Genomic DNA, 17,377 nt, shown 5'->3' with positions numbered 1-17,377 from the left:
TTGATATGCTCCTGTACATTACCAGATTTTTGTCCCCGCCACACAGATTGGACAGACAAATCTACAGGAGTGTACCCAGATTAAGAATGGCCCCAAAAGGACTGTAGGGTATGTATGTAAATCTTTCTTAATTTTGTAAAGACCACCTGCTAATTCAAAATTAATAAATCATACTTGCCCTCTCAGAATGCTACTCCTAGAACATCCAGAAAAGTCCTGAACTTCAAGGTTATCTACAAGGTTCCCTGAAGAGTAGACATCCAGACCATTTTCCAGCGAAGGGAGCAGGACACAGTGGAGAATGCCGGATCCATGGGGAAAATGATCAACCAGAGATTTGCAGCATCATATTGTAAGAGGGCAGAGTCTATTTATACTAATGCCCAGTCCTGCCACCACCACCAATTAGCTACATCTGCCCTTCAGGCAGCTCCTGGGGAAGAGAATGCAGAAGTCAACACACAAGCACTAGGTACTAACTTGCTGTTAAAATAAAGACTGACTGAAGTTAATGAGGGGTTACATATGATAATTTAATTCCCTCCTTAATGTTCTTGTATGTAACTTACACACAATGCACAATACTCCTATACATTCCCTTAGATGCTGTCTAAAACCCTTCACACACATCTTCAGTTGCACAAATAGACAATCCATGAAAAATCCATTGGCAATTGAGTATGTTCAAAAAATAATTAAAACCACAATCAAATTAAATTAAATTCTTTTAACTCACTTCCCCACTCAGTTCGAGAAACTTCCACTTTGGAAACATTCAAAAATAGACTCAAGACTTTCCTGTTCACCCAAACATTTCACTAATGTCCCTTGTTAAGTTTGTTTTGTATTGTGTGCTGTAAAAGGCTAATGCAAGCACTTTGAGTCCTATTAGGAGAAACGTGCTGTATAAATAACATTAGTATTATTATTATTATTATTAATAATAATAATAATAATAATAATAATAATAATAACAAATATATGCGTCTATGCAACCATTATTTCATTATTTGTTTGAAATACTTAAATTATTTGTCATGCCAGTTTGGCAGGTCAACCATACTAAATTCCCTAGGATATAGCAAATAATAATATTGCTTACCACTGCATAGGAATGTTTTTGTTCATCAGTACGTACCAATACTAATTTAATTCTTACCAAGTTCAAGAGTGAAAATAATCCTACCCCCTGCAATTTTCAACATATGAAAGAATTCCAAGCGCATTTTTTTTTCCACCTGCTGACATTTATTGAAACAGACTGCTATGGTCTTTTAGTACATGTAGTATTTATTCTAAGATTACAATATGAATATTCTTTTGTCCTGTTACTGTAATTTCATCACTGGGTACACAGTAGTAAGTGATTTAAGTGATCAAAGGAAAAATATTGTCTATACCTGATAAGTAATTTGGTTTAGCTTTGTGCAATTACAGTATGTTAGGAATGTTGTTTCTAAATATTTCTGCACATTCCTACTGTTAATGTTAACTTAGTAAAGAGGTGTGCAAGTGGGGTGTGTTACCATGTACTTAGGTTTAGGTCAAGCATGGCCATTCCGCAAATGTTTTTTCACCAAATCAATTTGTGACTGCCACCCAAACAGAAAACTTATGCTATCTTTGTTTCAATATACATTTGTATATATCAATATACACATGTATATTGATACAAGTAAATATTTTATTTATTTATAGTTTCTTATATAGCACACACATATTCCACAGCGCTTTACAGAGAATATTTGAACATTCACATGAGTCCCTGCCCCAGTGGAGCTTACAATCTATATTCCCTACCACATGTACACACACACACACACACACACACACACACACACATATTCATTCTAGGGTTAATTTTATTAACCTACCAGTATTTTTTTGGATTGTGGGAGGAAACCGTAGCACCGGGAGAAAACCCACGCAAGTACTGGGAGAATATACAAACTCCACACAGTTAGGGCCATGGTGGGAATCGAACCAATGACCTCAGTGCTGTGAGGCAGTAATGCTAACCATTACACCATCCATACATATTTAATTTATTTGTAACACTTTATATGTTAGGCATAAAAGTCTGTCCCACACAAGGTAAAACTCTTAGAACTGTAGGTGGTATATACATTTTGCACTTGTCAAAAGATTTAAAGGCCCATGTTTCACACATTAGTATTTTGGGTTACACGATATTTTACTTTATGACTGGATACACACCGGACTGACACGTTAATGGACTAACCATTGCACAGCTATTCCATGTAAAGTAAACATATTCACCATATTCACCATATATTGGCCACTCAATGTGCTGGTCAGGAAACCCAGCTGGGTGGGCATTTTAATTTGTTCGCAAAACTGTGACATTAGCCCCGCACAGCAAGTGACTGGGTGGTCTGAGGATGACCGCATGCACACACATCAAAATGCGCCAAAATATCTACAGATATATTGCTCATTGGCTGTACTACACATGCAAAGTGATACATATGTAAACAATGTCTTTCACAAATATATCAGGAGAACAATCCCACCAATGTGCTTTCGATATATCAGCCATTCGATCAACTGATAATGTAAAGGCCAGTTTGTACCCAGCCTTAGAGTCGATCATATGTTGAGTCTAAAGTTGTGATTCCACTATGGGTTGAATTCTGACTCAGATACAGCAGCAATAAGGGACACAGTGGGGCAATGTTATTTGTACGCACATTCGTCTGAGTTGCATTGTGCATGCATACCGATTTTATGTATATAGATGCACATTACAGATTTGGAAGCACAATAACAGAAATGTAAAGGGCATTCCTGGGGTTTCAGTAAATGGATAGACAGTGTCTATTTACACAGTTAACAGGTTAACCCAGGGCTGGGCAATTGCGGCCCTCCAGATGTTGATGAACTACACATCCCAGGATGCTTTGCATTAGTTTTGCTATGTGGCCATGCTGAAACTGATGCAAGGCATGCTGGGACGTATAGTTCATCAACATCTGGAGGGACACAATTGCCCAGCCCTGGGTTAACCCCAAGTGGTCGATTGCATGCAGTTATGATACCGGTGGTGGGGATGCTGGCTGATGGCATCCTGGCACTGGAACGCTGATTGCTGTCAGAACAAAGGTCCTAGAACTTTGACATGTATGAGGATGTTGATGCCAGAATACTGTTAGCCCGCATCCCAAACGTAATTATACTCTAGGGTTAGGCTTCAGGGTGAGGGTTAGAATTAGGCTGCAAGCAGGGAGGGTTAGGGTTGGGGGTAGGGTGAAGTAACTTATGAAACCCCTGTCAGGATTCTCTGTATCGTGAAGCCAGAGGTTTTTTTGACAGCCAGGATAGCATATGTATCACATGGTCGACATGCAATAAATCGATATGGTCAAAAAGTCAACAGGAAAAAAAGGTTGGCTGTGTCTAAGGTCAACAGATACAAAAGGTCCCTAATGGTCTACCTATTGGCAATCTATTTCATGTAGATCTGTTATTAGACACCCATTCCTGGATGGTGAATGGGAAGGAAACAATGGGAGCTGCTAAAAAGAACACGGAGATCATGTGCCTTATTGGAGTACCAAAGGTGTGTCGCTGAAAGTCCTTGGGGCAAATATAAGATTGAATCGGTATAAATACACCCATTCATACCTAGTCTTATGTGTGTATGATAGCCAGCGTCCGGACAGCGCTACAGAAGCTGTGATCTGCACCAGAGGAAGCTGGCTCACCCCGCACTGACAGCTGGCTCTGGAGAAGGGAGGCCAGCACTGGACCCCGGGTTGGTAAGTATATTGGTGTAAAAGTGAGGTGTGTGTTTGTGTGTGTGTAATAAAGTTCTACTTTTCTGTGTGTGTGTGTCTTTTATTTTAACATTCTTTTTACAGGTGGACTACAAGTCCCAGTGGGCCCATTAAGGCCCCGCATGCTGGGACTTGTGGTTCGACAAGTCCCAGCATGTGGGGGAGGCCTGCTGGCACTTGTAGTTCACCTGTATAAAGCAATGTTATGAATGATTGTTTTAACCCTATTAGGCCAACGTCCAAAGCCCTGGGATGCCGGTGACAGCCCCGGGCTTCAGCCCTGGACTGGTGAAGCTTGGGGGACCCCTTTATTGGGGGGGGGGTCCCCACTGCCCGACCACCCGACTACCCCGTCCAAGGCTGACCAGCCACGGTGCTCTTGTTTCGGCCAGGGGACCTTATGTAAAAAGTGTCCCCCGGCTGTGGCATGACACCGCCGGCTGTTGGAGCCCGGTGCTGGTTTCAAAATACCCCCAGATTTTTTGTCCCTTGTATTTTTGGAACCAGGACCGGCCCAAGAGTCCGCGGCTGGTTTCAGAAATACGGGGGACCCCTACGCTTTTTGTGCCCCGTATTTTTGGAACCAGGTCTGGCTCAATGAGCCCGTGGCTGGTTATGCTTGCTCAGGAGGGGGGACCTCAGGCCATTTTTTATAAATTTTTTTAAACACAAATTCGCACATTTCCTTGACTAAAAATCGCCCATTATCGCACTTAATCGCACCCCCCCCCCGGAATATGCAAATTCGCGGCAAAAAAATGCAATTTTAAAAAGTGCGATAATGGACAATTTTGAAAAGTTACTAAAGCTCTCATCCTATTAAATGTCACCCTATCTACCTAATTACTGTCAACCCTTTAATACACCCCTGTACAGGACATCGGGGAGAGTGACAAGACAAATGCATCTGGATACCAAATAAATTAATCAAATTATAAGATATTTCTTTTAGAATTTCATAAGAAGAGATGAGAATCGCTCTTTTATGTAAAGTATCACTAAAATGATTATTAAATGATGATAATAATAATGAAGAGTCACCACTAGATGGCGAAGATGGATTACAGATCAGATTTAATGCGAATGTAAAGTCTGTTCCATAAAATTCTTCTTTATAGATTTTTATTACAACTGAGCCTTAGTTTTATTACAGTGATAGTCAGAAATACTGCAAGTTAATACCCACATAAAAGAAAGTTGCAAAACAATTTTCCCACAAAATATACTGTAATAAACTTAAATTAAATGTTGAATGGAAAATTAAGTAGGCTATGTAATGGCTATTCCACAAGGGCTGACATGAAATGTATATTGAAATATAACTGAGGCTAAGAAATACATTTCTATATTAAATGGTAGAGTAAGCATTGGAAATGTAGAGAATGGAAATTGTGACTGGAAAATCGGAGCAAGGTGGAACAAAAATAGATTTATGTAAATAGAAAGTAACGGTTACGCTGTATACAGCGTTAACCAACACGATGTGCAAAGAACAGTTTATTGTGCCTGATGCCTCAGTTTGACCAGAGCTCCTACACTGTTGCCAGGACACATAATGGTGACTGGTGAGAGGGAGGAGATAGTAGGTACAGATGGAGCCCCTCTCATTCACTGCCGGTGCTCGCCAGAATGTCCGCGCTGGCGGAGAGGGACTCCATTAGACTGGGACATGCGAGCGTCTCACACGCACGCACATCCCAGTCACTCGGTGGCGGGACCCTGCCCAGCTCTGTTTCAGGGAGACGGGCAGGGTTAGGGGGGCGCGGGGGATGTCAATGGTGGCCAACGGGGACCGGCGGCGAGGTGGCAGGGACCGATGGGAAGCTCAACAGGGCGTGTGAGCATCTCGTGCACACGCGTCCACGTCTTGTGCGCCCCCTTGCGATGGATGGTGGGCTCGCAAGCATGAGAAGGGCTCATCTGTATGTACCGATGAGGGAGCAAAGTTTGATTTTCCTAGTGATGTACAGAGTAGGTGCATTCATACAATAAGTCAGAGCCAATAGGCTCCCAATACCACAGGAAAAATCAGCGACAGATTGGTCAGTGGAATACTAGTGGTCGATTAGCAATCATTATGCCGAATATTATGATATCAGCAGGGCTATGTCGGCGTCACTGTGCTGACACAGTTACAATGTAACTTCAAGCATATTTCAGATTTCTTCTTCAACAAATTCCTCAAAAATTACAATTCTCTACACTGTCACAGCATTGCTGGCCAAATGTTGGTACTAGAACCTGCATACTATTTACTTGACTTAGTATGGTTTTCTTTGCTAATCACTAGATACTAGTGGAGTACTGCCAATCCCCTGCATACCAGACAACATTGCCGTCACCATACTCTTATCAGATTATTGAACTATCACTTGTTGATGTCACTTCACAGAATGGAGTGAATCACTCTCACAGGTATTCTATTGGGGTTTCCTTTGTTTACAAACATTTACAGATAACTTTGTCTCGCCATCTGAGCGATTGTCTAAAATTCCAATTAATTTGCCAGATTATTAGAATTTTTTTGTACATTTTTTTTGCAAACTAATACTATCACACTTTAGCCATTGATTATTACAATCATAAGCAATGTTCTATGGACTATTTATTACCTTGTACATACAGAAGGTGTCCTATCAACAGGGAGAAATGTAGTAACCTCCAATTTATAATATATGGCAGTTTTTAGGTGACTTGTAAAAAGTCATATACACTAGAGGCAAATTAATATGTAAAAGAACAAAACAAAGGGCCTTATTCTGGTCGATGCGTAATTTTCCGAATTCTTTCGGATGGCGCTTTTTAGCCGTCTGCGAATGCGTGGGCAATGCGCATGTGCCACGCAAGGTCTCTGTACTCGTTCTCACTAATACCGTACAGAAATGTGCACCGCATTCACTCGTGAAATATGGGCGTAATATGGGCGTCATTCGGAAGTACACAGGGGCGTAGTTTCAAAGTGGGCGTAAACATGGGCGTAAACATGGGCGTACACGAGGGACTGCACTAATTCTGGTAGGCGTGCATTCGGACAGCACACAGACTGCACACGAACAAAAAGGCAGGAAATATGCGGTCTTCATAAGCAAGTATTGCTTTGCGGACACCACTTGGTCATGCGCTAGGCATTCGGAACGCCCAATCAGTACGGGCGCACCTGAACCAATGTCAGCTGAACACAATACAATCCACTTCTTTACTCATTACTCATTAATTACACTCTTTTCATTGCTTCAATTGGAACCATTGCAGCTTAAATGGACCATTACTAAACACACAAATATATGCTGAAAGCACGGCTGCATTTTTTACACACATTTACACTGTATGCAATGGACAGAACTTGCTATCACTAATATAAATGTATATGTCACTTTTACATTCACCAATAACAGCACACATTTGGGGATTAAACAAAAAATTTATTCCAGGAAGATTTAAAACACAACATTTTAAAAGCATGTTCTTTGGCACATGCCAAAAATTAAAGTTACCATAACAGGAATTTTAAAACGAAATTATAAAAAAAAATAATGTATTGTTTGCATACATAACCACAGCAGAATCATTAGGAACATATCAGGTGGCTTCACAACAAAAGTAAAGCACCAACACTTCAAGTACAGCAGACAGTAATGGTAGCCGAAAGAGGGCAACAGGGGAACCAAACAAAACATTCGAACCGAGGGCAAATGTGGGTACCCTGTGCACGGGATTGGGTTGCACCAAGGAAGCTGACACACACAGCTAAATGAAAGATTTGGGAAGACATAAGGGTGGAGATTAATGCGGATACAAGTTCATTTGCGGGACTTTTTGGCCGTGGTAGGGCCCTTGCCACGTGCAGCAGCTCCTCGGCCACGGCCACGGCCACGTTGGGTTGGTGGGGCAGGTGGAGCAAATGCTGTTGAAGGGGGGGATGGTGTTCCCCTTCTGCCAGCAGGGAGTGCTGGTGTTGGAAATGCACCAGAAACGACTGACAATAGGGCTCTATTGGTGGTAACTAGCTCCACCATAAGCTCATTATGGTGGAGGAGGTCATTTTGGCGCAGGGCTTGATCTGCCAGCACCTGCAGGCTGGCAGCTATGGCCTGCTGGGTGCCAGCCATGGCCTGCTGGGTGTCAGCAATTGTCTGCTGGCTCCCAGCAATTTACTGCTGGCTCCCAGCTTTTGCCTGCTGGGTGCTGACAAAACCCTGCATGACCTCCTCGGTCCTACACAGCCGCTCTAATGCTAACTCTCCCTGCTGGCGAATCTGCCCACGCATCTGCACCCACCTGTCCAAATCCGGTGTGGCCGTTGGCTGCTGCTGCTGCACATGGCTGCCACTGGTGGCAGGTGGCACTGACTCCTCCACCTCCTCAAGAGATTCACGACCAAACGGTGGGGGTGCTGCTGAAAGAGAAACTTACAATTTCAACACATTCCTTGAAAATTAGTACAAACTACTTATGCCATGCAAACAAATTACCTTCTAAAACAGCAGCAAAAACGTCCACTGGGGCCTCACTATCCATGTTGCTCACCCCCCAGGCCTCCTCAATTGCTATACAGCCCTCAGCCATCTCCTCCAGGGGGGTGAGCTTCAGGCGGCCTGGCATGGGGCCAGCCCCAGAGGTGTGGCTGTGTTCCCACCGTTTGGTCATTTTCTTCTTGAGGTTGGTTTTGAAGTCATGCCACCTGCAATCAAAGTTTACATATTACTACATGTCACTCCTGATGTTTGATGTAGCAGCCATTGCAATCTGCTACAGATTACAACATGTGCTTCATTCCACATAACTTACATTATGTTAAACTATAAAACCAACCCTTAGAAGATACATTCACACTCACCCTACAATAACTATAGACTAAGTGACATGGCAATCATGTCTGTTGCTCCTAGCAACGTGACCGACCATTTACCAACTCCATCTAACATCTATTAAAAACATTACTGGTCTTGTTCTGCTCAAATGTAACACACTTGAACTTGCCTCTTCTTCACATGCTCCGCCTCACGAACTTGTGGAGCTACCGCATTAATCTCCACAGTTATGTCCTCCCAAATCTTCCATCTCCTTGTGTGTGTCAACCTCTCCTGTGGACACTCTATCCAATCCCGTGCACGGGGTACCAGTATGGCAAGCTCCTGCGGTTCGAATGCCATGTTCCTGCTGCTTGGTTCCTCTGTTGGCCTCTTTCGGCCACGCCCACGGCCACCAGTCGCTGTACTTGAAGTGCTGGCCAGGCTACTCTCTTGGGAAGCCACCTGCTGTGTTCCCAATGATTCTGCTGAGGCAGAAGATGGCCCAGCTGCAGATTGGGCATCTGTCGATTGGCCTGCTGTTGATGGCCCAGCTGCCTGCTCACCTCCCAATGGCTGGTCTCTGGTGAGGGGCACATAGGGTGTGCTGGAGTCCAGGCAAACTAGGAGACCCTGATACTCCTGTTCTCCCTCTGATTGAGAATCAGACATGTTTGCAACACCATTTTGTTTTTCTAGCACACCTTTATATACAAATTTCTGTCATTGGCGTACATCAGCCACACCCTGCATTCTTTGCGGCAGCGTTCCGTACGGCAGCGTTTCGTACGGCAGCGTACACCGTGTGGCGCTTAGGCCATGCCCTTACCAGCGGACAAACAAACGTACAAAACCAGGCATACTTTCAAAGTCTGATTTTGTACTTATTGGCAGATTTGAACACCAATAAACACCTACAACTTTGGGCAGACATAAAATGTATATGTGAATGTTCATTTCTACTGTGCACTTGTTTGGTATGTACAACAAATGACACTAACCCATTCCATATGTTCATCCAGTCCACAACTCATGCCTTAGTAATCACTGCTTGCATCCAAATCACATGTGATAGGCCTATAAATACTGCCTTGATGCTAGGTACATAAATGGCACCATGGGAAAGGGAAAAGGTAAAGCACTGTTTTGTATGTTAGTGGTGTATTGCTTTCTGACCACTAAGGCTGACTAATGTAGTACCTTGTACTGATATGTGTAACTGTATATTGTGGCACACTATTTCACCTGTTGTTTTTCTGCCATGTTTGGTGATTACATTGGTTTTCAAACTTCTTTCACCCTGTCTGTTTGGAATATACTAAGTACTGCCAAGGTTAGCTCAGTGATGCCAACCTACAGCAAGTGTTGTTTGGCTATGCGATGTTTTAGCCGTTTGTTGTGTCGCATACACGCTGTTAATGTTAAAATGATCAATAAAGTTATTATAAAATTTCACTGTGAACAACCAATTACAGGACATGATTGGTTGTATTGTGCCATTGCTAGGATGGCGGCTTATGGCAGAGCAGCCCCATTTTCAGCTGCGGAGCTCAGGACACTGGTCTCCGTTATGGAGAGAAGGCTGGGCCGTGCGGGGCCTTTCATCACCAATAGGCAGAAGCGTAATGCTTATGCCGCGGCCCACCGCCAAATATTCGCCCGCACCCAGGTGCGGAGGAGCATTGCCCAGCTGGAGCGGCGATGGTCAGACCTCCGGAGGCGACAGCCAGATTCGCTCCAGCAAATCAGGGGCAGGATTGCTCAATGTGAGTGTTTACACAATAAATGGACATTTTTACATGATTGCTTACATGAACTTTTTTAAGTCAATAAGGTAAACTGGCTGATCATGAGTTTAACATGCCATACACTATATGTGTGCTACTTCCTCTTTGACATGCAGTCATGTGGATATAATATGTAATTCTATAGGATTATTGATTGTGATGCATACAATGGGCCAGATGTCACATCATAACTGCCATGTTACAGGCTGTGTTTGATAAAAGTCAGTAAGGAGCTGATTGGCTGATCAGCTGATTTATCTCTACTTATCACCCTCGCATTTATCGCTTGTTAAGGCTTAATACATCTGCCCCAATGACCCCAAATTGGCACTAATGTTTCTTTTCTCCAACACAGCACGGGATCGAGCACGACAGGCCCGGGAGGAGGCAGAGGCGGGGCAGGCCCGGGAGGAGGTGCCGGAGGAGATGGTGGAGGAGGTGCTGCCGGAAGAAGTGGAGGCGGAGGAGGTGCCGGAGGAAGTGGAGGAAGTGGAGGAGGAGGTGGTGGTGGAGGAAGTGGAGGAGGAGGTGGTGACGGTGGAGGAGGCCAGGGATTAAGTGGATGAGGTGGAGCCGGAGGAGAAGGAGGCCTGTGAGGTGGTGCAGGCGGAAGAAAGTGGTATGTATACATAATGCATCATTATTCATTTTTCAGACTACTATTTGCTATGTAGCACTGGTGATTCAATTGTGTTTTACAATAGTATAAAGTCATAAAACAAACTGGGTAACAACAGACACACTTAGGGGTTAGATAGGTTGTCAAAGTCATCCCTTTCATCCTGGACACATGTTAATTACACAGGTTCTGGGGATGGCTTTCAGCTCGATTTTAACTGCCACTGAACCTGTGTACTTAATCTGTATCCTGGATTAAAGGGATGACGTGCTCATCTAATGCTGGGTACACACCAGGACGACTAGGGCACGATTCTGTCAATTTAGATCCAATTCCGACCGGTTGTATGCAGATTGTATGTACTATCGTGTGTTTTTGACATTTATTTGATCCGATTCCGATCAAATGCGCGTTCACGCCGCTCGTTTGGTCGCATCTTTGGTCCTACGTGCTGCAGGTAGGATCTGTCAATCCCAGGCCGACCGACCGTCAATCGTATGCAGATCGTGAGTGTTTTTTGCCGCCTCCGTCGTCCGTCCGTCGGTGCGTCCGTCGTTTGATCCAGCCTATTTGAGTGGCATTTCCTAAACACTCCCCCGGCGCCATGTTTTTCCACATAGCAAACAGCGCTGGCGCAGCAGTTGGACTCTCCTTCTTGTCTCATCTCCCAGAACAACAACCTGGTATGTTTGCACTCCCAATGCTCTTCTATGCATGCCCACTGTTGCCACCAATGTATATAGTGTGTATAAAGCACTGGTTTGGCAACCGTGCACCCGACCATGTCACTGTTTTTTTTGGGTGGGCCCCATGTCTGTGTGTATACATATAACCAATGTCCACCATTGCAGTATTCCAAGCACTCCTCTCTGCTAGGCCCCATTCACCTGTGTGTGTGTGTGTTTGTGTATATATAGATATATATACATAAACCATTGTCCACCATTGCAGTATTCCAAGCACTCCTCTCTGCTAGGCCCCATTCACCTGTGTGTGTGTGTGTTTGTGTATATATAGATATATATACATAAACCATTGTCCACCATTGCAGTATTCCAAGCACTCCTCTCTGCTAGGCCCCATTCACCTGTGTGTGTGTGTTTGTGTATATATAGATATATATACATAAACCATTGTCCACCATTGCAGTATTCCAAGCACTCCTCTCTGCTAGGCCCCATTCACCTGTGTGTGTGTGTTTGTGTATATATAGATATATATACATAAACCATTGTCCACCATTGCAGTATTCCAAGCACTCCTCTCTGCTAGGCCCCATTCACCTGTGTGTGTGTGTTTGTGTATATATAGATATATATACATAAACCATTGTCCACCATTGCAGTATTCCAAGCACTCCTCTCTGCTAGGCCCCATTCACCTGTGTGTGTGTGTGTTTGTGTATATATAGATATATATACATAAACCATTGTCCACCATTGCAGTATTCCAAGCACTCCTCTCTGCTAGGCCCCATTCACCTGTGTGTGTGAATAGCAATCTGCACAATAAAATGTATAGTGGTTTTCATAAAAGTTTATTAACATTTTAAATACTTAAAACATAAGAACTAGGTAAACTGGTAACTATAACTATAAAAATTTAAATATGAAACAAAACATGGGTATAACTATAACAACTAAAATGGTTTTATCTTTTTACAGTCCCAATGTCCAACGCAAAGGAACAAGAGTTTTTGGAAGGGTTTATTGAAAAATATCGTACACACGAATGCCTGTGGAGAACCAAATCCAAGGAGTATTCAAACAAAATGAAAAGAAACCAAGCCTTGGAGGAGTTGGCACGCTACAGTCTTCCATTTCACCCAGAGGCCAATGTTGAATGGGTGAGGAAACGCATCCAGAATATGCGCACGGTGTTCTTAAAGGAACACAAGAAGATGGAGGCTGCAAAGAAGTCTGGTGCTGGAGTCGACGAGATGTATCAAACATCGCTCTGGTACTATGACCGGTTGACATTCACCCTCAGCCAGGAGTCGATGAGGACAGGAGTAGTCCTTATGGTCGAACAGGAAAACCAAGAAGTCGCGGCGCAGGAGGAGGAGGAGAATTCGCAGTCTGCATCGGTGAGTCTATTTTTTTGGCTATCTAATTGATTCCTCCTGCCAATCCACAGCGCCCTCCCCATTAAAGTAGGCCATGTACTCTTCCCTCACCTGTTTGGCTCGTGCACTCCCTGTGTAGCGTTGTGTTGGGGTTTGCAAGGAGGATATCTGCACTACCTCCTCTGGCAGTTCTTGGTCTTCTTGGAGTGCTGTGCCTGTAGCCCTTTGCTGTGTGGCTTTTCTGCGGAGCAAATTGTGCAGGACACAGCACGCCGTGACAACCCAGTCAATTTTGTCCACCCTCAGGTTAATGGCAGTGTGAAAAATGCGAAACCGGCTTGCCAGGATGCCAAAAGCATTTTCCACAACACGCCGTGCCCTGGATAGCCTGTAGTTAAAGATCCTTTTGTCATGGTTCAGGCCCCTTTGCGCATATGGCTTCATGACATGCTCGTGCAGGCCAAAAGCCTCGTCAGCCACAAAAACAAAGTTAAGCCCCTGTTTAGTTTCCTGGACAGACGGCAAGTGAAGGGTGTTCGCTATGAGCCTTTCGTAGAACTTTGTGTCCTTGAAAGTGCCACCATCCGATGCACGGCCATTCCTTCCTACATCCAGGAAGATAAACTCATAGTTGGCATTCACCACAGCCATTAGTACAATGCTAAAATAGCCCTTGTAATTAAAATAGTAGGAACCACTATTGATAGGCTGGGCTATGCGGACATGTTTGCCATCAATGGCTCCACCGCAATTTGGGAAGTTCCATCGCTGTTCAAACTCCTCTGCGATGACTTTCCATTCATTCACGCTGGTAGGGAACTGAAATTAGAAGTAAATAGAATTGATTAGTAAACATGTTCAATTTTTTTACAGCTTGGTGACTACCCACCTGCAACCCCAGACCTATCTGTCCTATCTGATAATGCATGCACATCTAACGAAGTTCCTACTCCGGCACGCACTCCGCCACCCACCCTGGAACCCACTCCACCACTCCCCCGTGCCAAAAAAATGCGTGGCAAAGGAAAAAAAGGAGAAGCAGCGGCACATGAAGAATTTATGATGCGGGCACATCAAGTCCTGCAAAGAAACCCGGACAAACATGACAACTACTTCACTTATGTGGCAGAGTGTGTTCGCAACATGGCTCCTGACCAGCAACTTACTTTTGAAAAGTTATGCATGGAGTTGGTGTATAATGGCAGTTTAGGGTATCTCAACAGTGGCACTAAAATAGTTGGCATTGGTAGTGCACCAGACACACCACTGTCATTAGAATCACCAGTGCCTACTCCGCCTGCCACCGTAGCAGGCCAGTCGAGCACAATTCCAACACATACCCAGTCAACACCTACACAGCCTTCTCAACCCCCCCAGTACCGTCAATTCTACAGTTCTTTACTGATAGAAGATCCAGAGTGTCCTGTTTTTGAGGATCTGTCTTAAAAAATAGGCTACTTTATCATTTACCATCGACATGGTCTCAGCTGCAGGTATGTGATGGCCACTGCTCACATGGCGTATGGCGCACATCAATGGGGCCGGGACCATTGCATCTGCGCCATGCGCCATGTGGGCCGCAGCCTTTACATATCTGCAGCAGACATCCTCTGCCACACAAGGGCCACAGTGTGTATTTTTGTTTATTTATATGCTGCTACCTGTACCTGCATTACCAGAGGGAGAACAGGATTCTCCTCAATCTGGATAGCAAACTCCATTTATTGCCCTTTTGTCTTTACCAATAGTATGGGGTACTGTGCGGCAGACATGGTCTCGGCTGCAGGTATGTGATGGCCACTGCTCACATGGCGTATGGCGCACATCAATGGGGCGGGGGCCATTGCATCTGCGCCATGCGCCATGTGGGCCGCAGCCTTTACATATCTGCAGCAGACATCCTCTGCCGCACAGTACCTTATCCCTACTGTTGTAAGGGCATGTTCCAGAAGTTACCAGAGTGTCTTTTGTCTTGGTTTTCTACATATATGCTGCTACCTGTACCTGCATTACCAGAGGGAGAACAGGATTCTCCTCAATCTGGATAGCAAACTCCATTTATTGCCCTTTTTTCTTTGCCAATAGTATGGGGTACTGTGCCGAAGACATGGTCTCAGCTGCAGGTATGTGATGGCCACTGCTCACATGGTGTATGGCGCACATCAATGGGGCGGGGGCCATTGCATCTGCGCCATGCGCCATGTGGGCCGCAGCCTTTACATATCTGCAGCAGACATCCTCTGCCACACAGTACCTTATCCCTACTGTTGTAAGTGCCTGTTCCAGAAGTTACCAGAGTGTGTTTTTTGTTTTTTTATATGCTGCTACCTGTACCTGCATTACCAGAGGGAGAACAGGATTCTCCTCAATCTGGATAGCAAACTCCATTTATTGCCCTTTTGTCTTTACCAATAGTATGGGGTACTGTGCGGCAGACATGGTCTCAGCTGCAGGTATGTGATGGCCACTGCTCACATGGCGTATGGCGCACATCAATGTGGCCGGGACCATTGCATCTGCGCCATGCGCCATGTGGGCCGCAGCCTTTACTTATCTGCGGCAGACATCCTCTGCCACACAGTAGCCCGTACTTATTGGGAAAGTTTAAACTGGGTCATACATACTTAAATCTTTATATATAGTGTGTGTTTTTGTACAATATCTTTTATATATGGTATTATAATATATTTTTGTTGACACAATCTATTTACTATTTTACATGTTTTAACCATGAAAGGCCTAAAAAACCTGTTTCTGTCCTAGGCCTAAATTATAAATAAAAATATTTTGTTTGCACAATAAAGTGTACAGTGTATATTTCATCCTTACCTTGCAATACTGGTACTGCAGCACCTTCACAATGGCTTTGCAGGTCTCCGGGATGATGAGGCCCAAAGCTTGCGGGGAGATGAGGGATCCAAACTTTAGGTCAGCAAGAGACCGTCCTGTCGCCAGAAACCTCAGGGTGACCACCAGCCGTTCCTCAGCAGGGATAGCCATGCGATACTTGGTATCCTGCTTCTCGATGTGGGGAGTCACCAGACGCAGCAATTCCTGGAATGTGGCATCATCCATCCTCAAGAAGTTACGGAAATCGTCTGGGTTATTCTCCCTGATGTCCCTGAGCAGTGGCATGTGCGAACGAGTCTGACGCTGAAGTAGCCACTGCTTTGTCCAGCATGATCTTTCTCTCCTGCGCTGGGCTCTCTGACGCCTGAGCTTCAAAACTGCATAATAGAGCAGGTACTGTTGCTGGTGACTACCCATCACTGCATTCTCCATAGTGCAGGGTTAAAAGACACTTTGTAATGGCAGGCAAAACAAAGTAATGTGTAAATAGCTATGTCCAGCGTTCAGCAGGTATAAACCAAGCCTCACTAGTAACAAAGCAGAAATACACTGGTTTAAAATGGCTGCTGCTATTCCTATCCCCCTCTGCTAGTCCTCCCCCTCTGCTAGTCCAGCCCCTTCATTCAAATTTCAAAGGCCCATCTGACGACGGTCGCATGTGTTCTTGCAAAAAAAACAAAAACCAGCGATCCGACCGTCTTAACGACCATCGCGGGCGCATCGGGATCGGATCTAGATCGTTCCGCAAAAAAACACAATTTTTGCTAATCGTTTGCTGGGGACTGCCTGGGAGCTCCCGGGAAGTCCAAGGGAAATCGTTCCATGGTCGTCTATCGGTCGTGAACGACGGTGGTCGTCCTGGTGTGTACCCCACACAAGGGTTACATGTCCCTGCTGCAAGCGTACAATCTGTAGCCTCATATAGGTGAATAGAGTTTACATTGATTGATATTTCTAAACTAGATTAAGTATGGCATAAATAGAGTATGGACAGGCGTGGCTTAGAATGGAGTCACAGGTGGTCAGTGCCCCTGGGCCCTCCTCTAGCTAGCCACCCCCTGTGGTTTGCATGTATTTTTGCAAACATAATTGTTGGTTGATTTAGTCTTAATAATGATTTTGTGCATGGTAGTGGGTTAGTGCTGCAGCTTCACCTACCTGGCTTAATGACAATGATTATCAGCAGCCAAGCCATCCATGATTGCACAAATGTACTGTGCATTCCTGAGAGTTGACTAAGTCCCATGCCACGTTGCATCAGAGAACAGACACTGAGCGGTTTTTGATGAGTTGTTATTGGTGGAGCTCATTACATGCTTCTCATAGCTTAGTCATGGGTGGGTTGGGATTCAGAAGGAGCACTATGACTGTGAGGTGTTCTACAGAGTAAAGGGTAGAGGGAAAAAAACAGGCTTTACATTTAGTATGTATGCATGTATGTATAGATGTATGTGTCATATATATTTATA

At 44.5% G+C, this 17,377-nt stretch overlaps 1 protein-coding gene across 1 annotated transcript; it reads left to right on the top strand.

Moving 5' to 3' along the window:
* The first annotated feature begins 11,722 nt into the window (after window positions 1–11,722).
* LOC146026587 (uncharacterized) lies at window positions 11,723–15,484 on the top strand. Its single transcript, XM_083157382.1, has 2 exons — window positions 11,723–13,079; window positions 13,932–15,484. The coding sequence occupies exons 1-2, from the start codon at window positions 12,663–12,665 to the stop codon at window positions 14,502–14,504; spliced, it is 990 nt and encodes a 329-aa protein (XP_083013508.1). The 5' UTR covers window positions 11,723–12,662; the 3' UTR covers window positions 14,505–15,484.
* The last annotated feature ends 1,893 nt before the right edge of the window (window positions 15,485–17,377 follow it).

This window comes from Crinia signifera, chromosome 1 (assembly GCF_055691185.1).
Source record: "Crinia signifera chromosome 1, ASM5569118v1, whole genome shotgun sequence".
NCBI lineage: Eukaryota > Metazoa > Chordata > Amphibia > Anura > Myobatrachidae > Crinia > Crinia signifera.
Note: the sequence above shows the minus strand (reverse complement) of the source record. Positions and strands in the feature narration are given on the sequence as shown.

Coding starts and splice junctions, on each gene's coding strand:
- LOC146026587 (XM_083157382.1), top strand. CDS start 12,663: ATGTCCAACGCAAAGGAACAAGAGTTTTTGGAAGGGTTTATTGAAAAA. Junction 13,080..13,931: donor AGAATTCGCAGTCTGCATCG/GTGAGTCTATTT, acceptor ATTTTTTTACAG/CTTGGTGACTACCCACCTGC.